The sequence below is a fragment of the Symphodus melops genome (assembly GCF_947650265.1).
Source record: "Symphodus melops genome assembly, chromosome: 20".
NCBI classification, from domain to species: domain Eukaryota; kingdom Metazoa; phylum Chordata; class Actinopteri; order Labriformes; family Labridae; genus Symphodus; species Symphodus melops.
In genome coordinates, this window is record NC_136710.1 from 617271 (window position 1) to 642270 (window position 25000).

Below are 25000 nucleotides of genomic sequence, written 5' to 3' on the forward strand. Positions count from 1 at the left end.
TTTGTAGATTCCCGCGCGCCCTGAAGGATTTCTCACAGAAGTCGCAGCTGAACGGGTTCTCTCCGGTGTGAAGACGTCGGTGGATTTCTAGATTCCCGCGCGCGCTGAAGGCTTTCTCACAGAAGTCGCAGCTGAACGGTTTCTCTCCGGTGTGAATGCGTCGGTGAAGTTTTAAACTGGATTTTTTCGTGAAAGACTTCCGACACTGAACACAGCGGAATGGTTTCTCTCCGGTGTGAGTAAGCCGATGTCTGTGTAGGGTGGTACGGCCAGCAAAGGTCTTTCCACATTTGTCACAGCTGTACGGTCTCTCTCCGGTATGAATGTGCATGTGATCTCTACGTCTGCATGATGAACTGAAAGACTTCCCACAAAAGTCACAACTGTACGGTTTCTCCCCAGTGTGAACTCGCTGGTGGACGTTTAGGAGACCTAATTTAGTAAAACCTTTCCCACATTGATCACAAATAAACTGTTTCTCTCCAGTGTGAACCAGCTGATGGACTTTGAGGGCACTTGGTTTGTCAAACAACTTCCCACATTGGTCACAGTTCAATATTTTCCCTTCAATGTGAGTGCGCTGATGAGCACTGAGTTCGCCTGATGTCATGTACATTTTCCCACATTGGTCACATCGGTAGTATTCCTCTGGAGAGTGAACGCGCTGATGAACGGTAAGTTTGCGGGCAGTCACGTATGATTTCCCGCATTCATCACACTTGAATGGTTTCTCTCCGGAGTGAATACGCTGGTGTGCTTTCAGGCTGGGTAACCGAGTGAAGCCCTCCTTGCACTGGTCACAGCTGTATGGTTTCACACCTGTGTGAACATGTTGATGGACTTTTAAGCACTTGGCAGTCCTAAAGGATTTCCCACATTGGTCACAGCTGTGTGGTTTCTCCCCTGTGTGAATGAGCTGGTGGGCTTTTAGGGCACTTGGTGTGTAAAAAGTTTTCTTACATTCATCACAGCTGTATGGTTTCTCTCCACTGTGAGTACGCTGATGGGCTTTTAGGGCACTTGATGTATGAAAGGTTTTCTCGCACGTGTCACAGCTGAATGGTTTCTCTCCAGTGTGAATGCGCTGGTGTCCCCTTAAGTGTCCTAACTGAGTGAATTTAGCGTCACACTGGTCACAGCTGTACGGTTTCTCTCCAGTGTGAATGCGCTGATGAACCTTTAAATGACTCGATGTGTCAAAATTTTTGCCACACTTATCACACGTGAACCGTTTCTCTCCCGTGTGAATGAGCTGGTGTCCCTTTAGGTTTCCCAATTGAGAAAATTTAGCATCGCATTGGTCACAGCTGTATGGTTTCTCTCCAGTGTGGATGCGCTGATGGACTTTTAGGGCTCCTGGTCTTTTAAAAGTTTTCCCACACTCATCACAGCCTGATCCAGTGTAAGCCATGTGGTCCTTTAATAAAGCTTTAGTCAGGGATGAGACGCCACAGTCCGGAGAGTCGGGGCCGTCCAGCTCCTTTTCCTCTTTGCATTCCTGTGGACACAGAGGGACACAGAGTGAGCTGCTGGCCCACACAGGCTGGGCTTTCTGTTTCAGGTACAGTCACACCTCACTGTTTGACAAATAAAACTAAGGATGAATAATCACACACAATGTTCTGTTCAATGTGAAATCAAACAAAGCAGACGCCTCGTCCCACTTTATTCTGTTTTTGAGCTTTTTCTCTCCACAGTTCTATCCCTGAACTCTCCAGGGGCTGTGACTTGTTCCGGGTGTGATGTGTATGAACAGAATGAAGAGGAGGAAGTCGAGATACACTGACCTGAACATCGGGGCTATCGGAGCTGGAGCCGGCTGTCTGTCCTCCGTGCTCCGTGTTCTGCTCCTCCTTTTGCAGACCTAAAAGATTTCCCACATTGCTCACATCTGTATGGTTTCTCCCCATTGTGAATGAACTGATGGGCTTTTAGGGCACTTGGTGTGTAAACACTTTTCTTACCTTCATCACAGCTGTATGGTTTCTCTCCAGTGTGAGTACACTGATGGGCTTTTAGAGCTCCTGGTCTTTTAAAAGTTTTCCCACACTCATCACAGCCTGATCCAGTGTAAGCCGTGTGGTCCTTTAATAAAGCTTCAGTCAGGGATGAGACGCCACAGTCCGGAGAGCCGGGACCGTCCACCTCCTTTTCCTCTTTGCATTCCTGTGGACACAGAGGGACACAGAGTGAGCTGCTGGGCTTTCTGTTAAAAGGTACAGTCACACCTCACTGTTTGAGAAATGAAACTACGGATGAATAATTACACATTTGAAGGGCACCTCATGCTCCTCCTTTTTCTCCCAGGTTCCACAGGACTGTCAGTGCCCATTAAACAACCAATCAGCCCCCCGATCCTTCTTCCTACATCTTATCCCATGTTCCCATTCCGGGATGGAGACTGAACTGGGAGGAGCTCGGGTTGACTGGCAGGTGAACTGAGGCGGATGGTGAGCACACTGTGAGCACTCGAGCTGGACGGTCACACGCACAGATGGCATGACAGCAGCGATACGATTGGCTGATGATGAGGGAGTTGAGCGGTGTTCCTGACGGCAGTATGCACGAGGAGCCGACAAACATCCAAGTGTCTGGCTCAAGGAGTCATCGGACATGTGGCTGCAGTAGCTGGGGATCAAACCCCCAACCTTTCAGTTTAGAGACGACAGATTGTACCACTGAGCCACAGCCGTCCCCAAATGCTGAAACAGTTTGGGTGTCCCGTCTTTGAGCCCTGCTTACAGGGAGACTGGATAATGACGAAGTCCACGGAGGAGGGTTAGCCTTCCCAGATCTGGATCCTGATTGGTTTAAAATATGTGACATTGAAATGTTTCTGCCTGTGCGACATTAAACCGGGTCTGCTCCAGCTGAGGCGGGTTTTAAGCCTCCTGACAATCAGCTCAGCTACACGCCTTATTGTGAATAACTCTGATCCTTCATCCAATCAAAACTGCTGAGTCATCAAAACATTCCCCCCGTACAGTGTGTGTGGATGGAGACATGAGCTATTCACACCTATTTGGTTTTTTGAAGCAGGCTGTAAACATGTTCATGTCTGCTGTAAAAACAGGCTGTTTGAATGGGTGTGTATGTGACTTCCTGTGCTGCTGCAGCCAGCCTCTAGTGGACACTCCAGGAACTGCAGCCAGCCTCTAGTGGACACTCCAGGAACTGCAGGATGTTACACTTCAGACTCAGCTTCCTGTTTCCACAGCAGAGGTCGCTGCTTGGTTAAAAAAAACAAAAAAACAAAAAACAAAACACTAACATATTTATGTAACATTCTCAGGATTGTGGGAAGAAAGCCGTAAAGCCGTGATTTGTGTCGTGGCTTCATGGGGCCTCAAGTCCTGCAGGGAGAATCCTCTGACTGATCTAACTCTGCAGACCCCCCTACTGTAAGAAGACCACATGGATACATATTGAACAAACACTGTGAGAGGTGTGTTTATGTGATGTGTTCAACATGAACTCAGACAAAGCAGCGGACTCTCAGCTCGACGCCTCCCGGCCCGCAGAGCCTCTGGGCCGGGCTCCCGCTCTCAGGAAACCCCCCTGCTGAGGCCTGGTCCCGCCTTATTCTGCTGTGTAGTGTTTTGATCTCCGGAGTTCTCTTTGTTAAATATCCAGAGGCTGTGACGTGTTCGGGATGTGATGTGTATGAACAGAATGAAGAGGACAGATCGGGGAAGAAACCGACACACACTGACCTGAACATCCGGGCTCTCGGAGCAGGAGCCGGCTGTCTGTCCTCCGTGCTCCTCCATCGCTCCCCCGGCTCCTTCACTCACTCTGGACTCCTCTTCCTCTTCTTTGAGCTTCATCGGCGGTTGGCAAACCTCGACTTGATGCATTTTCACTTTAGACTCCGGACCAACCGCAGACTGCAAACCCACACACAGCTATCCTGCTAGATCTCGCAGACACGTCGTGTTCTCGCGGTATTTTAGGATGCGTTGCAGCGATGGAAGCGGGCAGTGGAACTGCTTCAGATAGAAGTGATTGTACCCGAGCTAAAAAGCCTCTGCATGTTTCTAATAAGCTCCAGCAGCAGAAAGCTGCTCAAACTAGGATCAATGTTGGAGATGAAACATGGAGAGAGGTTAGAACGCAGAAAGCTTTACAGACCCATGCAGAGCTGGCTAAACACTGAAGCTACAGTGTCCACCACATGCAGAGCTGGCTAAACACTGAAGCTACAGTGTCCACCACATGCAGAGCTGGCTAAACACTGAAGCTACAGTGTCCACCACATGCAGAGCTGGCTAAACACTGAAGCTACAGTGTCCACCACATGCAGAGCTGGTTAAACACTGAAGCTACAGTGTCCACCACATGCAGAGCTGGCTAAACAATGAAGCTACAGTGTCTTTACATGCAGAGCTGGCTAAACACTGAAGCTACAGTGTCTCTACATGCAGAGCTGGCTAAACACTGAAGCTACAGTGTCTCTACATGCAGAGCTGGCTAAACACTGAAGCTACAGTGTCCACCACATGCTGACCTGTGTGAGAGGAGGGGGGAGCCAGCTCTCTGTGATTAGAGTTTAGACTGCAGTACTCATTTTAAACACTAGGGGTGAAATTGTTTCTAGGTTAGGACTTTATTCTCAAAGATCAAATTAAAATCCTCCCTTGATTATTTATTTTCGATGTCTGGCCGGATCTCTCTTAAAGAGCATTAGTATCATTATTCTGAGGTTATCCTGATACTCCTGATCTGTGCTCAGTAACCGTCTGATCGAGGCTTTAAAACAGTCACCTCCTTTCTGCAGGAACAAAGTTCAGATTTATTGAAACAACAAAGTAAAACAAGTTTCATTAAAGTTCAACCAATGAGAGTAAAAAAAGAAAAGTATGCTGATGGATGAGCTCAGAGAGGGTCAAAGGTCGGACTGAACACGCTGCTCTGATTGGTCCCCGGACACAGCAGGTAACCTGAGAGGCAAACCGGGTCTCACAAACAATCACTGCTAGAAACAGATCAGCTGTGTGTGTGTGTGTGTGTGTGTGTGTGTGTGTGTGTGTGTGTGTGTGTGTGTGTGTGTGTGTGTGTGTGTGTGTGTGTGTGTGTGTGTGTGTGTGTTGTTTTTGAAAATAAATCACCCTCTGAAATGTCTCTATCTTGTCTCTTGTGTGATGTTTTGTCTTTCATTATGAATAAAGGCTCATCAGTGATATAAATAATAAAATAAATAATTTATTTAACACTCTCGAGTTTGTTTTAATCCAAAATGTTTCTTTTCTATTTGAATTTATTTCCACCTTGTTTTGTGACACAGTATAAAACAACGTGTCCCTGTTGTTCCTCCTCCTGGCCGCCAGGTGTCGCCTCTGCGTGTTTTAAAGGAGAAACATGAGCGGAAGTGACGCAGCCGTGAAGTCTCGTCAGTCTCGGAGATCTCGCACTGTCGGCGCGGGATCATTGTGTTGTGTCGTTAGCTGACGAGCTAGCTGTGTGTGTTCAAGCTTCAGGTAAAACTCTTCAATAAACCACGTGATTCTGTTTGTTTACAGTTGATGTCAAAGCGGTCGCGAGCCGCGGCGGATTAAAGAGCTTTTTTGAGCGGGATTTAGCAGGAGAGGCTAGCTTCCGATGCTAACTAGCTCATTAGCTTCTATCAGCTGAAGTGAGGCTTTATGCTAACGTTAGCCTAGCATCAGGTGGAGTTAAATGTTTCTGAATTCCTACTTGATAACTTTACGCCAATGACGTCACTTTAACCCGCTTGTTCATGAACATTATCTAATGCTAATGTAGCAGATGCTAACAGGTCTGTACAGGTGTGAACTGATCACCAGCTGAATCAGAAACTTTATTTAAAGCTTTAAAGTGAACAGAGAGTTGATGAGCTTTAGATGTGATAAACAAACAAACAGCTGGATGTTGTTTACTGTAAACAATAACAGTCCTGTTTGTGTTTCTGCACCTCTTTGTTTTAGGCCAATGGGAGACAGCGATGACGAGTTCGACAGGAGGAGGCGGGACAAGTTCAGGAGAGAGAGGAGCGACATGGAGCGGTCGAGAGAGAGAGAGGAGAGGAGGAGGGACGACTGGCCGGACAGGTACACACACACACACACACACACACACACACACACACACACACACACGCACACACCAAAACAACCTGTGTTTAAATGTCGTGTTTGTGACCAGGGACTGGGAGCGCGGCAGGGAGAGGAGGCGGGATTACGACCGAGGTCGCAGAGAGAGGTTTTCTCCCCCCCGACACATCAGCCCGCAGCACAAACGCATGAGGAGAGACTGGTGAGTGTGTTTCATTCGCCAGGGCGCCGTCACACGGTCCGTACGTACCGCGCCCACGCACGCCTCAACCCTACGTCCAGGGCGTGTGGTCAGTGTGGACGCAGGTACGCGGCGCTGACTGGACCTGTATTAACGTTTCCATGTTCCAGGGACGACCACCGGGGGGAACCGTACCGCTACGAGATGCCGTATGGAGGAGGCGGGGCTCCGTTTCCAGGGGCGGGGCCTCAGGGCTGGCATCCAGACCTCCCGCACCTCCATCCACATCACGGAGGTCACCCGCTGCAGGGCAGGTGAGTGTGCACGTCACCATCGCCAACGTCTGCACCACTAAACATCTGACTGTGGTCGGCGTTTCTGTTGTTACCATGGAAACAAATCAACAAGTCCTGGACGCTGTGATGTCAGCAGATATTTTCAGTGAGCTAACAGTGTGTGTGTGTGTGTGTGTGTGTGTGTGTGTGTGTGTCAGGTTGGGAATGATGGACCCGGACCTCCCGCCTCCCGGTCCTCCTGTCATGAGGAGCTTTAAGGTGAGTGTGTGTGTGTGTTTGGGGGGGCGGGCGGGTGAAGTGGCGTTGTTGTGTGAGCGCCACGTGTCCATGTGTCTCTCTGCAGGAGTTTCTGCTGAACATGGAGGACAGCGTGGACGAGACGGAGTCTGTGAAGCGCTACAATCAGTACAAGCTGGACTTCAGGCGGCAGCAGCTGCAGGACTTCTTCCTCCAGCACAAAGACCAGGAGTGGTTCCGCTCCAAGTACCACCCCGAGGACATCAAGGCCCGGAAGGCCGAGTCTCTGGCAGCCCTCAAGACCCGGCTGGGGGTCTTCCTGTTCCTGCTCGACAACAACTGGATGGACAAAATGTCTCTTGATATGGAGCACGCCCCCGCCATCATCAAACTGCTGGACGCAGGTACACAGAGAGAGAGAGAGAGAGAGAGAATTAGAGCAAGAGGAGAGAGAGACAGAAGGTCCTCCAGTGTCCACTAGAGTCTGTCTCCTGCAGTGAGTCAGTCTCCATAGAGCTCTATGATAAATTAAACATGTTTACAGTCTGGAGCTCATCTCTCTCTCTTCACCTGTTATGAAGGCTTACAGTGATGTAGAATTTGGAGGCGTGGCCTCTTTGAGTGACAGGAGGGCGCTTCCTGGTGACTTGACCTCGAGCTCCACGTTCAACCCTCTCTTCCAAACATAAACACTTCTGGCTCTAATAAGATGAGAAAGTGATAGTCTAAGCTGGTTTTGCAGTGGATTGTGGGTAATGAAGTTCTCTCTCTCTCTATGCAGCGGTAATAAAGATGGAGGGAGGGACAGACCTGGACCTGCAGGTCCTGGAGGTACCAGTGTCCACTGCAGCGTCGGGCGGCGAGGCCAGCAGCAGCAGCAGCGGGGGAGGAGAGAAGAGTCAGGCAGAGTCCAGCGGAGGAAACGGGAGCGCTCAGGCCAGCGCGGCGTTGTCAGGGAGTCGGACAGACGAGACGAAGAGCGGCGAGACGGGCGAGACGAAAGAGTCGGACAAGGTCAGAACCACGAGTGTTTAGAGTGAGAGAGGACGCAGACACTAACCCGTTAACCCTCACACCCTGAGCGTCTGTCTCCGCCCCCAGGACCAGGAAGCAAAGCAGAACGGGGACGAGGACGAGGAAGAGGAGGGCGAGAAGAAGAAACGGAAGACGAAGAGGAAGAGGAAGAAGGAGGAGGACCAAGAGGAAGAAGAGGAAGAGGAGGGGGAGGAGGACGAGGAGGACGAGGACGAGAGCACAAAGAAAGTGAGTAAGTCCTGTTCTTCACTGTTCTGACCGATGACAACGGGTTTAACCCCGCCCCCTTCTTTTCAGGGCAGGAAGAGGAAACGCAGCGTGTCAGTGGACAGCGGCGAGGGCAGCGCCTCTGACTCTGACTCCTCCCACTCTGACGGAGAGAAGGAGGAAGACGATGAGGAGGATGGGGAGAATGGTATGAGCAGACGCTGTTAATATCACGAGTCAGACGAGGAGGACGCGTTTTCACCTGTGTGTGTGTGTGTGTGTGTGTGTGTGTGTGTGTGTGTGTGTGTGTGTGTGTGTGTGTGTGTGTGTGTGTGTGTGTGTGTGTGTGTGTGTGTGTGTGTGTGTGTCAGAGCGGCGGAAAGATCGGGGAAAGGAACGAGAGAAGGAGGCTCCAGCTAAGCCCCGCCCCCTTCACCTTACCACATCCTTGTTTATCAGGAGCATCCCGCCCGAGGTGTCCAAGGAGGAGATTACTAATGTGAGAACACACACACACACACCTGTACACACACACACACACACACACACACCTGTACACACACACACACACACACACACCTGTACACACACACACACACACACACACACACCTGTACACACACACACACACACCTGTACACACACACACACACACACACACACACACCTGTATACACACACACACACACACGCACACACACCTGTACACACACACACACACACACACACACACACACACACACACTGTTAGTAACTTGGTGGGTGTGTTCAGTTGTGTCGCAGGTACCCGGGCTTCCTGCGGGTGGCGCTGTCTGACCCTCAGCCTGAGAGGAGGTGAGTGAAGACGCTCTGATGTGTCTGTAAGGACGGAGGGGGCGGAGCCTGTGAGCTGTACTGAAGCCAGTCAGCAGGGGGCGGAGCTTGTGAGCTGTACTGAAGCCAGTCAGCAGGGGGCGGAGCTTGTGAGCTGTACTGAAGCCAGTCAGCAGGGGGCGGAGCTTGTGAGCTGTACTGAAGCCAGTCAGCAGGGGGCGGAGCTTGTGAGCTGTACTGAAGCCAGTCAGCAGGGGGCGGAGCTTGTGAGCTGTACTGAAGCCAGTCAGCAGGGGGCGGAGCTTGTGAGCTGTACTGAAGCCAGTCAGCAGGGGGCGGAGCTTGTGAGCTGTACTGAAGCCAGTCAGCAGGGGGCGCTCTAAGTGTGTTTGTGTTTCAGGTTCTTCAGGCGCTGCTGGGTGACGTTCGATCGCAGCGTGAACATCAAGGAGACGTGCTGGAACCTGCAGAACATCAGGGTAACACACACACACACACACACACACACACACACACACACACACACACACACACAGACACACACACACACACATACACACAGAGACACACACACACACACACACACACACAGTGTCATGGAAGGTGGGGACGACCCTCTCTCTCTCTCTCTCTCTCTCTCTCTCTCTCTCTCTCTCTCTCTCTCTCTCTCTCTCTCTCTCTCTCTCTCTCTCTCTCTCTCTCTCTCTCTCTCTCTCAGCTCAGGGACTGTGAGCTGGCCCCGGTGGTGAACAGAGATCTGTGTCGGCGTGTTCGAACCGTTAACGGTCTGACTCATCACAAACCCGTCGTGAGGAACGACATCCGCCTGTCGGCCCGACTCATCCACAGTTTGGACCAGAGGGGGGCGCTGTGGGCCGGAGAGGTACGCTGCTGCTGCTGCTTCCACAGGTCGCCATCCTCCTCACCTGTAACTGACACGTGTGTGTGTGTGTGTGTGTGTGTGTGTGTGTGTGTGTGTGTGTGTGTGTGTGTGTGTGTGTGTGTGTGTGTGTGTGTGTGTGTGTGTGTGTGTGTGTGTGTGTGTGTGTGTGTGTGTGTGTGTGTGTGTGTGTGTGTGTGTGTGTGTGTGTGTGTGTGTGTGTTGCAGATGGAAACTAACCCCGTCCTGAAGAACATCACAGACTTCCTGATCGAGGAGGTGAGCGCTGAGGAGGAGGAGCTTATGGGAGCGTCAGGGGCCAATGACAATGGGGCAGACGGAAAAGACCCCGCCTCTTCAGAAGTTACCGTGGAGACGGACGACAAGCTGCTGAAGGTGGGAGGAGCCCTGACTCACTGTGTGTGTGTGTTATATTTGACGTGTGTGTGTTGTATTTGACGTGTGTGTGTGTTATATTTGACGTGTGTGTGTGTGTGTGTGTTATATTTGACGTGTGTGTGTGTGTGTGTGTGTGTGTGTGTGTGTGTGTGTGTTGTATTTAACGTGTGTGTGTGTGTGTGTGTGTGTGTTATATTTGACGTGTGTGTGTGTGTGTGTGTGTGTGTGTGTGTGTGTGTTATATTTGACGTGTGTGTGTGTGTGTGTGTGTGTGTTATATTTGACGTGTGTGTGTGTGTGTGTGTGTGTGTGTGTGTGTGTGTGTGTGTGTGTGTGTGTGTGTGTGTGTGTGTGTGTGTGTGTGTGTGTAGGTGCTGGACCGGCTGCTGCTCTACCTGCGTCTGGTTCACTCGGTGGATTATTATAACTTCTGTGAATATCCTGCTGAGGACGAGATGCCTCATCGCTGCGGCCTGATCCACGTACGAGGACCCCTACCTGTCGCCAAGATCACTGCAGCAGAGGGTACGCACACGCCACGCACGCACGCCATGCTCAGACGCAGACCTTTACATGATGATGATGTCATAGTGAGCCTGTGTTGTGATTGGACAGTGAGTGAACATCAGAGGATGTGTGAGGAGCGTCTGGCCCCGCTGCTCTCGCTGTCCGAGACTCTGAGTGACGAAGACGCAGCCAAGCTGGGGAGGAAGGAGCCGGAGCAGGAGGTGAGACACCTGTCTGTCTGTCTCACCTGTCTGTCTGTCTCACCTGTCTGTCTGTCTCACCTGTCTGTCTGTCTGTCTCACCTGTCCCCCTCACCTGTCTGTCTGCTCACCTGTCTGTCTGTCTCACCTGTCTGTCTGTCTCACCTGTCTGTCTGCTCACCTGTCTGTCTGTCTGCTCACCTGTCTGTCTATCTCACCTGTCTGTCTGTCTCACCTGTCTGTCTGTCTGCTCACCTGTCTGTCTGTCTCACCTGTCTGTCTGTCTATCTCACCTGTCTGTCTGTCTCACCTGTCTGTCTGTCTCACCTGTCTGTCTATCTCACCTGTCTGTCTGTCTCACCTGTCTGTCTGTCTGCTCACCTGTCTGTCTATCTCACCTGTCTGTCTGTCTCACCTGTCTGTCTCACCTGTCTGTCTCACCTGTCTCTCTGTCTGTCTCACCTGTCTGTCTCACCTGTCTGTGTCTCACCTGTCTGTCTGCTCACCTGTCTGTCTGTCTCACCTGTCTGTCTCACCTGTCTGTCTGTCTCACCTGTCTGTCTCACCTGTCTGTCTGTCTGTCTCACCTGTCTGTCTCACCTGTCTGTCTCTCTGTCTGTCTCACCTGTCTGTCTGTCTCACCTGTCTGTCTGTCTGTCTCACCTGTCTGTCTCACCTGTCTGTCTCTCTGTCTGTCTCACCTGTCTGTCTGTCTCACCTGCCTGTCTGTCTGTCTCACCTGTCTGTCTCACCTGTCCCCCTCAGGTGGAGAAGTTCCTGTCAGCGAACACTCAGGAGCTCAGTAAAGATAAGTGGCTTTGTCCTCTGAGTGGGAAGAAATTCAAGGTGAGTCGTCTTCGTCGTTCGCCGCACGCTGACCGTGTCGCCGTGAGTCGTTGCCGTGGTAACGGCCCTGCTTTCTGTCCAGGCTCCAGAGTTCGTACGTAAACACATCCTGAACAAACACGGAGACAAAGTGTCCGCCGTCAGACAGGAAGTCGTCTTCTTCAACAACTACCTGCTGGACGCCAAGAGGCCCGCTCTACCCGAGAACAAGCCCCTCCCACCACCAGCCCAAGGTGACTCGCATCATCACAGTCTTCTGCAGAAAAGCATCATGGGGATTGTAGGCAGGATCAAGCTCAAACTGATCTCTCTGTTTCAGCCACGCCTCCGGGTCTGCCGGCGTTCGCTGGTCAGTCTCCACAGCAGCAAAGCCTTCTGGGATATCCACCCGGAGTCAGACCGCCCATGCCCGGCTTCCCTGGTACAATATACACACACACACACACACACACACACACACACACACACACACACACACACACACACACACACACACACACCATTCTCAATGATAGTTGATAGTTAACCCAGACTCTGTTCATACAAACTGTCATCACAGCCAATCACAGGTCAGCTTGTGCTAGCAGTGGGCGGGGCTTCTGGAGGAGCTGGGCCGTGTTTAAATGTTATCAAACAGACTCAACTCATTCTACCATTAAGTGTGTGTGTGTGTGTGTTTCAGGTGGAGGACCCCCCTACCACCCCAACCAGTTTGGGGCGGGGCGCGGTAACTATGACAACTTCAGAGGTCACATGGGAGGAGGAGGAGGAGGAGGAGGAGGAGGAGGCTTTCCTGGGAAACAAAGAAACAACAGGTAGGAGACTGACCAAGTCATGATGGAACCTAAAGTATTCATGGTTTCATGATTCTCTCTCTCTCTCTGTGTTCAGGGGCGTGCGAGGGGACCCCCGCTCCATCATCGAGTACAGAGACCTGGACGCTCCAGATGACCTGGACTTCTTTTAAACCCAGACAGACCCGGGATGTTTTTTTTAAACCTTTTTTTTTGTTTTTTTGTTATTCCTACATGTCCCATGATTCTTCTCATTTCCCTGCATCCTTTTATTTTTTTTTTATACAAGGTTAGAAATGTGTGTGTGTGTGTGTGTGTGTGTGTGTGTGTGTGTGTCAGTAGGACCAACGTTTCTGTCAGTAGTGTACATGATCTCAATCAACTTTCCAATAAAGACACTGAACACACGGCCGTTGTTGTTGTTGTTGTTGTCATGGTAACATCAGGACACGTTGAGTTTTTTCCCACACTGTTTACAGTCGTGCAGTTTCTCTCCGGTGTGAAAAACCTTCATGTGCTCTGAATCATCACGACTGAACACGTTTTAAAAAAATATTTATTCAGCATCTTCATCACTTTACAAATAAACGTGCGTTCATGATCACGCTTTCACCTCGAGGCTCTGAGGGCCATCGTGATGCTGCTGCTGTTCCTCATTGGACCACCAGATGGCGCCACACATGACTTATAAACTGCAGGTGGAATGATCGAGGGGAAGGCGTGAAGGCTCCGCGTCTGCTCAGAACTGATGCTCTGTGGTGACGTCAGCGATGACATCATCGTACGGCTGGTCCAATCCCTCGCTGTCCTCACGGATGGAAAACGTCGTCATGGGAACAGGCAGGTGACTTCCTGTGGGAATAAAATAACAGACTTACGACCTCATTAGGCTTCATCACGCCTCTTCAGAAACCAAGCGGTGACATCACTGACACCTCGTCCATGTTTTATACAGACGATGGTAAAAAAAAAAACATTAGCATGTTAGCATGTAGTTTTAGCATTTAGCTGCTAGCGTGACGGTGAGTGTCACCTGTAGGTCTGCGGCGGCATGAAGACAGCGCCACCACGGTGCAGAAGAAGTACGGCAGGGGAACCACGAGGCTGCGGATCACCGTGACCGTGAGCGCAGAGGAGGAAGAGGTGCCGTTTGGATCTACAGAGACAAACACACCTGCTCAGGTGAAGGTTGAAATCCCGACGACCTCCGCAGTGAAAAACGACACGTGACCAGTCCAGAGCCAATCAGCTGACTGCGTCACAATACTGAAACTTTAAACTGATGCTAACGAGGATCGCTGTTTTAGGAATCGTTTATAAATTAGGATTTACGGCGACGTCGGCGATTCGCCTGAATGTCGAGGATTTCAACTCGCCTCTGACGAACAGCCAGCTGGGCGGAGACTCTCCGTGACCCGTGACCCGGCATCCGTACTGTCCTTCATCCGACTTAGAAACACCCAGGATGGTCATGTGACCTTCAGGTTCCCTCCTCACGAGGGCGCCGTCTTTGTAGAAGTCGTAGGTCGTAGGGAGTGTGTGGGCCGTCTTGGTTCGACAGCGCAGAGTGGCGTTCTCGCCCTCCGTCAGCGGGAGGAGCGGCGTCTGCAGGATCACGTTTTCGTCTCACGGCAGGGACAGAAGAAGAAGAAGAAGGTTTATCGTCTCACCAGCTAACAAACAAAGATGTTCATGTGCTGTTGAAGCTGATTGGACGGTGCTTGGCGTTGCCTAGCAACAGCTCTGTGACATCACACGGCTCTTACCGTGTACGGTGATGTTGACCGAGTTGCTCCGTTGCCTCGTAGCGGACTCACACCAGTACACGGCGCTGTCGGACTTCTTGGCGGTTTGGAGGAAGCAGCCCGAGGCGATGGGTGTCCCCCATTTAGGTGTCCCCGGTTTGGGTGTCCCACAGTAGGACAGCTTGTGATCCGAGGTGGTGACCCTGGTGATCCTCCAGCCGGCAGAGCTGCTGTTCAACCCGCAGCTCAGATTCAGGTTGTTGTACTCTAAAATCTGAGACGAGTCCGGAGTCACAGTGAGCACAGCTGGATCTGAATCATCTGGGGGGGCGGGGGACAAAGACCAGGACAAAGACCAGGACTTAAAGCCTCCTCAACATGAGAAACAATCAGTGATCTGAAGAGTCTTTGTTGTTTGTGAGAGACTCAAAGAAGAGGTGAAATAAATGACCTTCAATCAGCAGCCAGCTGGGGGACGACTCGTGGTTCTTCACGCGGCACGTGTAGGCTCCTTCGTGGGACTGGGACACGTGGTGGATGGTCATGTGACCTTCCGGCTCGGTGCCGAGCGAGCTGTTGGTCCTGTAGAACTCAGCAGGGAGGGAGTTGGGCTGCGATGGTTTACAGCTCAGCGTGACGTTCTCTCCCTCCGTCACCGGGTGGGCTGGACTCTGCAGGATCACGCCGCCATCTCAGCACAGAAACAAACGTGTGTTATCCCCCCGCTCTCCCACCCGAACAGCTGTGCACGCAGCTGGACGTCCTCAGGGGGTTTGGAGGTCAGAGGTCGCTTGGTGCAGGAAATTTAAAGAGTTTCTGAAATTCTTCTTGAACCTGAGATTTTTTAATATTTGTTTTAATTTTAGAGTTTCAATGAAAAGTTTACTGATCGTCCCCCCTGTAGATTTCTTCATCTGACAGCAGCAGGGCCGGGTCCAGAAGGGGGACCAGGGGTGGCATGGGCCCATCACGAAATATGATTGGCCACCCCAAAATCTATCGATTGGCTATTTGCCTAAAAAAAGGCGGGACTTAAGTTGAAATATTCTGGCTCTTTCTATCAGCGTGAAAGAGTTTACATGCAATCTGTGCTTTACATTTACATTACACCGAGGACCAGGCTCCGCCCCATGGGCGTGGAACGCTCTCCCTGAGTACCTGAACGCCACACAGATTAAAAACTCATCTTTTTAGAAAATCCTTTCTGTAACCTTTTTTCACTTTTTATGTTTTATGTGTTTTTAACCTGTTTTATCCTTTTTAAACTCGGTGGCACTTTGAGATTTTAAAAAATGAAAAGTGCTTTACAAATAAAAAGTCTTATTATTATTATTATTATTATTGAATTAGTGTTTAAGAGCTGAAAGAATCTTTTTAAGTCTTTAAGAACATTTTACTATCATCATCATCAGGTGTTCATAAAGAGCCGAGTCTTTCGCTTCGTCTTAAAGGTGCAGAGGGACTCTGCAGGTCCACCACCAGGGGGCGACAGAGGAGCCCGTAGGGAAGGTTGGATCAGAGCGTCCAGGTGAGGAGTCGTTTAAGACGAGTCATCAGGCGTAAACACGAGCTGTTCCTGAGTCTGAGGGAGCGTCGGCACGTTGTGCTTCCTGTCCTGGTGTTTCACAATAAAAGGGTCTAAACTCATCTGAATCATCGCACACTTCCTGATTCACTTCTCGTTCAGTATGAGTCATAGACGGGACGTGACCGACGCTTCTTTTCTCCTCTAATGTGAGAATTAGAAACCCAGCGTGTGTCTGAGCGGGTCATAAAGACAAGAGGAAGTGTGAACATGAGTCTCACTGATGATGGTGATGTTGGCGATGTTGCTGCTCTCTCTGTGTTTGGATTCACACCAGTACACGCCGCTGTCCGACGGCTTGATGGCCTTCACAAGGCAGCCGGACGACGTCTGCTGACCCCAGCCCAGGAAGCAGCTGGACAACTCCGGTTTGGACCTGTGAGGACAACAATCACATCATTGGTCACATGTCCCGGTTCTTTGGTTCCTGATTAATGTTCTGAAGGATTCATGTTTCACACCATGCTAAAGCTAACAGCTAGGTGGACTTAGCTTGAGACGGGTTCTGATTCAGGAGGGACACTTTGGAAGGCACCAGGATCCACGTTAACCAAGGCTACGACAGACCTGAGACCAGAGAGCTCAAGACCAAGACCAAGACCAAGACCAAGACCAAGACCATAAAGATCAATAGAAAATCTTCATCTTGTGGACATCAGGCGAGTCGCTCACTTCGGCCATGACGCTGGGCGATAAAAATCAACTGGCCAATCAGAAACCTTTTTGACCGGTCTTGGTTTAAAGGTCTGAGGCTGGTCGGACTAAAACAAGTCTTGAAACCAGGATTGTCACTTTAACCATCACGTCCTTTGAAGCTTCTGCTTTCACGTAAATTCACCCAATTCAACTCTCGTAGGAAATGTTATATTTTATTGATTTCTGCTAAGCGGCTCAATAGCGCCCCCTAAACACGTCCAGAAGGGACTCGAACCACCCAAGACCTGCAAAAAACCCTCTTACACCCACGACCTCAACCAAACAGGAAGTCCACCTGTCTGATACAAATTTCAAAATAATGCCTGCATGGCGTTTAACAGGGGAAGAGGTTTCAACCAATCATCGGCAACTTTGAACTTATGACATCATCCTGTCAGAAACTGACTGGTGTTTATTGGGAACAGGTTCCAAAGAGGAAATGAAAACCAGCTCACTCGACCGTGAGGGGACGTTACCATAGCAACAGAAAGACCCGAGGCGAACAAAGGTAAAACCTGCAGTGAGCAGGAGAGCAGACTGACCCAGTTGCGTATCTCCACACGGTCCATTCAGCAGAGCTGGAGCGCTCACACATCAAAGACACGTTGTCGTACTCGAAAAACTGCGAGCTGCTGGGAAAGACGATCAGAGAGGCTGCAAGCAAACACACACACACACACACACACACACACACACACACACACACACACACTTTGAGTCTTCGGTGAAGAATGACACAGTATTTAGAAGGCTAAACAGTGAAAGGATAAAGTGATCTCAGTGATGGATCGGGGTTTCTGCCTTTCTATGTTTCTTTATGACGTCTGAATGTAATGTGTGAAACTTCCTGTCTGTTATATGCTGTATAAATAAAGCTGTCTGGTCTCCATGGTTACGGTGATTAATGCTTTGTAATTGGAATTGATGCTGGAGGCCTGACCTCAAAAATAAAGCTGTGATCTTATTCTGTGTCCGTCTTAAACCTCTCTACCCACACTGGTGGAAACCTGAGAGCTGCTCTCTTCTTCTGTGGTCAGACAGCCAATCAGAGAGCTGCTCTCTTCTTCTGTGGTCATGAAGGAAACCTGCTGTGTTGAAGCTTCTCTGACAACAATGCAGCAGCCAGTATGTCCTCCTTCTAACTTTAGATTCTGCTCCTGAATGCTCTGGATCTGATTGGACCAGAGAAGGTAGGCGGGGCTTTGAAGGCCGTTTTGGACGCCCCTGGGTTTGCCAGATATGAGAGCAGTTATCAGGTGAACAGGTGTTGCAGCGATGGAAGCGGGCAGTGGAACTGCTTCAGATAGAAGTGATTGTACCCGAGCTAAAAAGCCTCTGCATGTTTCTAATAAGCTCCAGCAGCAGAAAGCTGCTCAAACTAGGATCAATGTTGGAGATGAAACATGGAGAGAGGTTAGAACGCAGAAAGCTTTACAGACCCATGCAGAGCTGGCTAAACACTGAAGCTACAGTGTCCACCACATGCAGAGCTGGCTAAACACTGAAGCTACAGTGTCCACCACATGCAGAGCTGGCTAAACACTGAAGCTACAGTGTCCACCACATGCAGAGCTGGCTAAACACTGAAGCTACAGTGTCCACCACATGCAGAGCTGGCTAAACACTGAAGCTACAGTGTCCACCACATGCAGAGCTGGCTAAACACTGAAGCTACAGTGTCTCTACATGCAGAGCTGGCTAAACACTGAAGCTACAGTGTCCACCACATGCAGAGCTGGATAAACACTGAAGCTACAGTGTCCACCACATGCAGAGCTGGCTAAACACTGAAGCTACAGTGTCCACCACATGCAGAGCTGGCTAAACACTGAAGCTACAGTGTCTCTACATGCAGAGCTGGCTAAACACTGAAGCTACAGTGTCCACCACATGCAGAGCTGGCTAAACACTGAAGCTACAGTGTCTCTACATGCAGAGCTGGCTAAACACTGAAGCTACAGTGTCCACCACATGCAGAGCTGGCTAAACACTGAAGCTACAGTGTCCACCACATGCAGAGCTGGTTAAACACTGAAGCTACAGTGTCTCTACGTGCAGAGCTGGCTAAACACTGAAGCTACAGTGTCCACCACATGCAGAGCTGTTTGAGCGTCCACTCTAAAAAACAAAGAAACATCAGAAACATAGAGATTTGAACTCACCAGGACTTTGTGCAGTCGTGTGGAAAAGTCTCAGCACTGAAACAACAGTCACATCACTCTGTGTGTTTTTATGACTTATAAACATTTAACAACACACAATCTTCTGCTGTCCAGGTTCCTCATGTTAACCTTCAGTGCTCCCTCTCTTCTGAATAAAGTCTCATAAATATATATGAACATGTGTTTAATTTGAACAGTGTGTATTGTTGTCAGACTTCCTGTCTGCATGAGGACACACAGAGTGAATGTATTTATCTCAATAAAAGTTTGAGTTTAAAATGTTTCTACTCACAGAGGAACAGCAGAGTGGTCTTCATGGTGTGCAGGCTGGAGCGCACTGACTTTTACGTGTGGTGAGCACATCCTGTTTTAAAAGAAACCACAAAGGGTGAAGGAGGATGTGTGAAAAACAGCTCGCATCAGCTCGGTCCAGCCTGCTGCGAGAATCACCATCAAACAAACAACAATCAGGTTTGTTAGACTGAAGTCTGATCACAGTTAGCTCACACATAGACAACTGAGTTAAAGTAGAGTCAGCAGCTGTCTCCTTCAAAATAAAACAGACTCATCCTAAAGTGAAGCTGCTCTTTGTCCCTTCAAAATAAAACTCAGTCTCCTCCTAAAGTGAAGCTGCTGTGTCCCTTCAAAATAAAACTCAGTCTTCTACTAAAGTGAAGCTGCTCCTTTGTCCCTTCAAAATAAAACTCAGTCTCCTCCTTAAGTGAAGCTGCTCTTCATCCCTTCAAAATAAAACCCAGTCTTCTCCTAAAGTGAAGCTGCTCTTTGTTCCTTCAAAATAAAACTCAGTCTTCTCCTAAAGTGAAGTTGCTCTTTGTTCCTTCAAAATAAAACTCAGTCTTCTACTAAAGTGAAGCTGCTCCTTTGTCCCTTCAAAATAAAACTCAGTCTTCTCCTAAAGTGAAGCTGCTCCTTTGTCCCTTCAAAATAAAACTCAGTCTTCTCCTAAAGTGAAGCTGCTCATTGTCCCTTCAAAATAAAACTCAGTCTCCTCCTAAAGTGAAGCTGCTCGTTGTCCCTTCAAAATAAAACTCAGTCTTCTCCTAAAGTGAAGCTGCTTGTCCCTTCAAAATAAAACACAGTCTTCTCCTAAAGTGAAGCTGCTCGTTGTCCCTTCAAAATAAAACTCAGTCTCCTCCTAAAGTGAAGCTGCTCGTTGTCCCTTCAAAATAAAACTCAGTCTCCTCCTAAAGTGAAGCTGCTCCATTGTCCCTTCAAAATAAAGCTCAGTCTCCTCCTAAAGTGAAGCTGCTCTTTGTCCCTTCAAAATAAAACTCAGTCCTCTCCTAAAGTGAAGCTTTGTCCCTTCTGGGCCTCCGTACATGTGTGACTGTGTCTGCAGAGACTCTGTCCTCTGACTGGATTTGACTCTTCTGATTTGTTCTGGTTGACTCGGGACGTTTGTGGGCGGAGCTGGTGTGTTTCCGCCAGCCAATGAGAGCGCAGCAGGTGAGTTTAGGATACAGCTCAGTGATTGGAGGAGATTCAAAGCGGTGAATATGACGGACGTGGACGTAGCAGTAAAGAAAAGAAAATCTAATCAGAGTGAGGAGACTGTTATTCACTCATTTCTGAATGTTTCTATCTCTGGCTTGTGATTGGGCGACGTGTCCGCCTGTTGAGCTGTTACTAACATGTGAATGTCTGTTTGCTGCTGTGTTTGTTTCCTGGTTATTGTCACCAGATCGTTGTTGTGCTTGCAGGTAAGTGTGTGCAGAGGTCATGTTGTGGAGTCAGATCTTTAACGCAGACTCGTGTAACGGCCTCAGAGTTCACGCTTCTTAGAGCGCCTTCTGTCCAACACTGTGGTTATCTGTTAATGGCTGCAGTACTCTGAGGTGTGAAAAGGGAAACTGCTGATGGAAACAACAAACACAGAACAAACTCAGGAACTTCACATTTGACACTTAATATCTCTTCATCTACCACAGATACGTGCTGAGCCCCTCTCTTCACTGCAAGCAAAGGTCACTCCACTTCCTGTCACGGCGCATCGTGCTGAAATACTGATGTCGTATTGCATCATCACAAAATGAGACTTTGTTTACTATTTAAAACATGCAAGTATTATTATGTTTATTATTGAGAAGAAGGAGAACAACGTGAGAGGATGAAGAGTTAAACGTCTCTTTATTGTGATGAGGTTTCTTGTTGTTTGTCTGATCAGGACACGTACCCTCAAAACATTCAAGAATTAAATAAAAAGAGAAAAGAAAGAAGGTAAAACTGTTAATAAATATTACATGCTAAGCTAACATTAGCGAGCTAACCCCCCTCCAGACCCTCATGTTGACATTGTGTACCCTGGCTTATTGTACAGAATATCAACAAACACAACATTAACACTACACAAGTATATTTGGAGGTTTCACCAGGTGGAAACCTGACAAATGAAAAAAAGCTGCAGTGTCGACTCGAAGCCGGCAAACATCCCCACAAACATCCTGGTCTCTGGTCACAGATATATACATACTGTATATATCTGTCTAAACTGTACAGGGCTTCATGATGTAGCTCTTTGATCAGGGACTGACTGGTACTGAGATGTTTCATCTGCAGAGACAGATAGCTGTAGATCTTTAAAGACCTTTAACATTAGAGAAGGTGTGACAGAGGCGGCTAAATGCTAACGCTAGTTTACTAAAACAGTTCTGTAACAACACAAGGTTTATAAGGAAGCCCTGAGAAGTAACACATCCAGAGATACTGAGATCAAGAAGTGCAGATCTTAAACACCGCAAAACTAAAATCAAAATAATGAAAAAAATAAAATCAGCAAAATAAAATCTTTGCATGTTTGTCCACTCAGGCTGCCGTAGATTTATTTGCGATGTGTATCCAGTAAGAAGCCTCACAGCTTGCTCTCAAGAGTCATGTTGTCTTTTTCTTGATTGGTCGCAGCCCTGCTCTGAGTCGTGGCTCCGCCTTCTGCGTCATCTGTTAAAATAAAGATGAACTATGTTAGTGGATTATCACTTCATCTACCTGCATGTAAAGATAACACGACGTATGATCCACGTGGTCATGTGACTCCCCGTGGCTCTGCTGCGTTTGAGGCCTTACCTTCTCCTGACTCTGTTGAGTCCTTCAAAAACCAATAAAAAATGTTGTTGTTGAGACTTTTCAGGTTTCAGGACTAAAGTGCAGTGATGTGTGACACTGACCTTTGACCTGTCGGTCCAGGAGGCGTGGTCCTGCCAGGCCTATACCCAGCGCCCCGATGGGAGCCGTGGTCAGGATGGCTAGCACCGCTAACGTAAGCACGTCCAGGCCAAACTTGATGAAAGTCTCATTCTCCTCGTCCCTCGCCATGTCCAACGCCTTCGAACCAATGGCAGCCTGAAGTAAACAAAGACACAGCGACTTCCTTAAAGAGAAGTGAAGTCAAACTCCCTTTGTTGTTCTCAGCTCCATGTTCACTCTGACTGGATGTTTATATGACGACAGTCCACCAGAGCGGCGTCCGTCTGTTCTTGTTGGTAACGGTTTATTCTTCACATTAGTTACCCAGTGTTGGGTAGCTTTGCTATGCACAACTGGCCAATCAGAATCAACACAGTCATGTGGTAAGGCATCGACAGGTAGTTCTATGGTAGTGGTTCACAACTGGTCTAAGCCTCAGGATCAACCACAAACCCTTTAATGCAACATCTGCTCAGAAGGTACAAAACAGAACAAAGATATGAAACACCACGAGTTTGAAAGACCTGCACGGTGGCCTTTGGCAGCCAGGCCACGGATATGAAGAGTTTCTCCTTCAGGGTGAATCCTCCGAAGTGAACCAGCAGGAAGGTGACGAGCAGGCGGATCACCAGACCGATGGAGATGCAGGCCAAACCAAGACCTGAACACACAGAGTTCAACCATCGTTAAAACTCACGACAGAATCTGGAAAAGAGCTGATCAGTCCTCAGCGTCCATCATACCGAGACCAGATCCAACCAAGGCCTGTTGGTAAGTCCTTACCCACAGTGCTGGGGTTAAGCTTTGCGATGGTGATCTCTGCACCAATCAGCCCAAAGAGGAGCGGCTGGAACACATCCCAAGAGCGGCCCACCATCGCCGCCACTGGAGCCTGAGTGTGAAACAAGAGGTTCAAAGCAAACTGTTCAGGCCGAGCTGATTCAGGAGCCGTGCTGATGTCTGGAAGAAGACCCTGCAGGTGTGTAATCAAAGTGACTCAGGTGTTTGTTACCTTGTCGGACTTCCAGCCCAGAGCGGCGAGAAAGGCCAACACCAGCGTGCAGAGACCACCGGCTCCAGCAAAACCTACAACGTGACTGAAGAAGACGGAAAATATGGACAGCCCCAACAAAACGAGTGTCCGCCTCAGGACCAGGTCCTCCTGCACAGAGACAGAACCAGAATCCATTCAGAGGGTTCGAAACCTTCCAACCCGATACGATGTCAGGACGCACTCTCACCTGGTCGTCGCTGGGGAAGACGCACAAGAACACGCCCAGGATCAGCCCGGCTATGACCCCTCCCACCACCTCCAGGAGACCCTTCAGTATGTTCATCCACGTCGCACCTGGAGGTCACACACGGATCAGTATTTGGTAGAACAGTTGAGAACAGACTGGATGTGCTGTAGAGACCTGTAGAGAAGGCGATCCCCAGGCACGTGGAGAAACCCGTGATGGCCAGAATGTCATCAAAACTGCCAGCAGCCATCAGCAGGGTGGGGATCCCCTGTACATGAGACCACACAGAGACCACTTCAGCAGAGAACCCAGAACATGCTAGACCAGTTAGACCTGAGATACGCGTCCTGTGTGAACCTGTGTTCTCACACACAGCACTACATGTGGATACCTCCAGAGGGCTGTGGTGGTCGGTTGGGACCCAAAGGGGGGGGGGCCTCCACTCAGGGTTCATCCCCATTATGTTGTAAATAAATCTGACACCAACAACAAGCTGTAGCAGGAGTTATATTATCAGAGTTTCTCCCCTATGGATCTTGTTTTAATTTAGTTTGTTTCCATGGAAACCTGTAAAACATGTTTGGGACGACTCCATGCGTGTGTCTGTGTTTCTGCCCCCTCTGCCTCTACACCGCCCTGTCAGGCTTGAGTCCAGCTCAGAGCTCTCAGCCTGTCCACCTGCTCCCCCTGGTGGTCTTGTGTAGAATGAACGTACCTTTTCCACGCCGTACCCTTCTTTCTGCAGGAGCAGCATGGACGGGACCACGACAGCTGGAGACACTGCAGCCAGAACGAAACTACACAAACACACAGAGAGCGTCACCTATAATCAGGAGGGTGTGTGTGTGTGTGTGTGTGTGTGTGTGTGTGTGTGTGTGTGTGTGTGTGTGTGTTACCCCAGGATGAAGCCCCACACCCAGGGCAGACCAAGCAGGAAGTGTGAAACTATAGCGATGACACACGCCTCCACCATGCAGGGACCAACCGCGACACGCACACACACCGCCTTCAGACGACTCAGCGCCTGCGTGCAAAAAACACACAGTTAACCCTTTACTTCACTGTGTGTGTGTGTGTGTGTGTGTGTGTGTGTGTGTGTGTGTGTGTGTGTGTGTGTGTGTGTGTGCGCTCTCACCGAAGGGTTCAGACCCAGTCCAGCTCTGGTCAGGATGATTGACAGGGCGATGTTCCTCAGAGCTGATGACCAGTGAGTGTCGATGGAGACGGCGTCCGTGATGTAGGGGACGTTTCGCAGCAGCAGACCGGCCAGCAGCATCCCTGGAACAGGAAGTCAGATCAGATCAGACCCAGGACACACGGACCAGACCTCCCTGTCCAACAGGCCCCAGGACACACGGACCAGACCTCCCTGTCCAACAGGCCCCAGGGCACACGGACCAGAACTCCCTGTCCAACAGGCCCCAGGACACACGGACCAGACCTCCCTGTCCAACAGGCCCCAGGACACACAGACCAGACCTCCCTGTCCAACAGGCCCCAGGACACACAGACCAGACCTCCCTGTCCAACAGGCCTAAGGACACACGGACCAGACCTCCCTGTCCAACAGGCCCCAGGACACACGGACCAGACCTCCCTGTCCAACAGGCCCCAGGACTGTCTGTCCTCACGTCAGACTTTATAAGAGGGGATTCAGATTTGGGTCGTACCAAGCAGTGGGGGGAAGGGGGGCAGCGTGGGCAGTTGGATCATTCCCACCAGCTTCCCCCCCAGCACGGAGCAGATGAAGAGGATGACGATGCCGAACAGGTTCCCTCCAGGTAAACACTGACTTCCTGTGATGGACCAGACGACTCCGAACAGCAGGGCGAAGAGACACACTGCACACACACACACACACACACACACACACACACACACAGTGAACACGTGTGTTCATGAAG

At 49.7% G+C, this 25000-nt stretch overlaps 4 protein-coding genes across 7 annotated transcripts in view; 1 reads left to right on the plus strand and 3 right to left on the minus strand.

Annotated features, from left to right (window-relative positions):
* LOC306841923 (uncharacterized protein) overlaps window positions 1-3951 on the minus strand; it is a gene marked incomplete at its 3' end in the record, with an annotated part of 4058 nt that extends 107 nt beyond the window's left edge. The window contains exons 1-4 of one of the 2 annotated variants that reach the window (XM_079371950.1): window positions 3714-3951; window positions 1965-2166; window positions 1788-1864; window positions 1-1498 (exon numbers count right to left, since the gene is read on the minus strand). The exon at window positions 1-1498 is cut by the window's left edge and continues 107 nt beyond it. In XM_079371950.1, the coding sequence (XP_079228076.1) occupies window positions 1-1498; window positions 1788-1864; window positions 1965-2166; window positions 3714-3857 (1921 nt within the window). In that variant the 5' untranslated portion in view covers window positions 3858-3951. The remainder of the gene's footprint in view (window positions 1499-1787; window positions 1865-1964; window positions 2167-3713) is intronic. The other variant, XM_079371951.1, reaches the window with a different exon arrangement.
* A 1404-nt stretch (window positions 3952-5355) lies between these two features.
* On the plus strand, window positions 5356-12874 carry LOC306841821 (serrate RNA effector molecule homolog). 2 transcript variants are annotated; one of them, XM_079371824.1, is made up of 21 exons: window positions 5356-5477; window positions 5946-6068; window positions 6163-6273; window positions 6423-6566; window positions 6746-6806; window positions 6892-7189; window positions 7567-7799; window positions 7887-8048; window positions 8118-8235; window positions 8399-8526; window positions 8800-8861; window positions 9241-9319; window positions 9559-9723; window positions 9949-10116; window positions 10491-10644; window positions 10735-10847; window positions 11592-11672; window positions 11755-11905; window positions 11992-12093; window positions 12355-12487; window positions 12564-12874. In XM_079371824.1, exons 2-21 carry the CDS (start codon window positions 5950-5952, stop codon window positions 12637-12639), a joined length of 2658 nt encoding a protein of 885 aa, XP_079227950.1. In that variant the 5' UTR covers window positions 5356-5477; window positions 5946-5949; the 3' UTR covers window positions 12640-12874. The 2 variants fall into 2 exon arrangements, with proteins under 2 accessions (XP_079227950.1, XP_079227949.1); XM_079371823.1 differs by having other exon boundaries at window positions 8118-8233; window positions 8391-8526.
* A 130-nt stretch (window positions 12875-13004) lies between these two features.
* Window positions 13005-18977, minus strand: LOC306841164 (sialoadhesin-like). 2 transcript variants are annotated; one of them, XM_079370872.1, is made up of 9 exons: window positions 18947-18977; window positions 18655-18690; window positions 17035-17146; window positions 16018-16172; window positions 14663-14902; window positions 14233-14523; window positions 13843-14091; window positions 13500-13622; window positions 13005-13318 (listed from the first exon to the last, which is right to left on the minus strand). In XM_079370872.1, the coding sequence occupies exons 1-9, from the start codon at window positions 18969-18971 to the stop codon at window positions 13206-13208; spliced, it is 1344 nt and encodes a 447-aa protein (XP_079226998.1). In that variant the 5' UTR covers window positions 18972-18977; the 3' UTR covers window positions 13005-13205. The 2 variants fall into 2 exon arrangements, with proteins under 2 accessions (XP_079226998.1, XP_079226997.1); XM_079370871.1 differs by having other exon boundaries at window positions 14233-14532.
* Window positions 18978-21155: 2178 nt separating this feature from the next.
* LOC306841165 (sodium/hydrogen exchanger 9B2) overlaps window positions 21156-25000 on the minus strand; it is a 4853-nt gene continuing 1008 nt past the window's right edge. The window contains exons 3-13 of the mRNA XM_079370873.1: window positions 24767-24937; window positions 24232-24374; window positions 23993-24120; window positions 23812-23893; window positions 23271-23364; window positions 23097-23203; window positions 22868-23017; window positions 22639-22747; window positions 22380-22516; window positions 21837-22011; window positions 21156-21609 (exon numbers count right to left, since the gene is read on the minus strand). Coding sequence (XP_079226999.1) covers window positions 21524-21609; window positions 21837-22011; window positions 22380-22516; window positions 22639-22747; window positions 22868-23017; window positions 23097-23203; window positions 23271-23364; window positions 23812-23893; window positions 23993-24120; window positions 24232-24374; window positions 24767-24937 — 1382 coding nt within the window. The 3' untranslated portion in view covers window positions 21156-21523. The remainder of the gene's footprint in view (window positions 21610-21836; window positions 22012-22379; window positions 22517-22638; window positions 22748-22867; window positions 23018-23096; window positions 23204-23270; window positions 23365-23811; window positions 23894-23992; window positions 24121-24231; window positions 24375-24766; window positions 24938-25000) is intronic.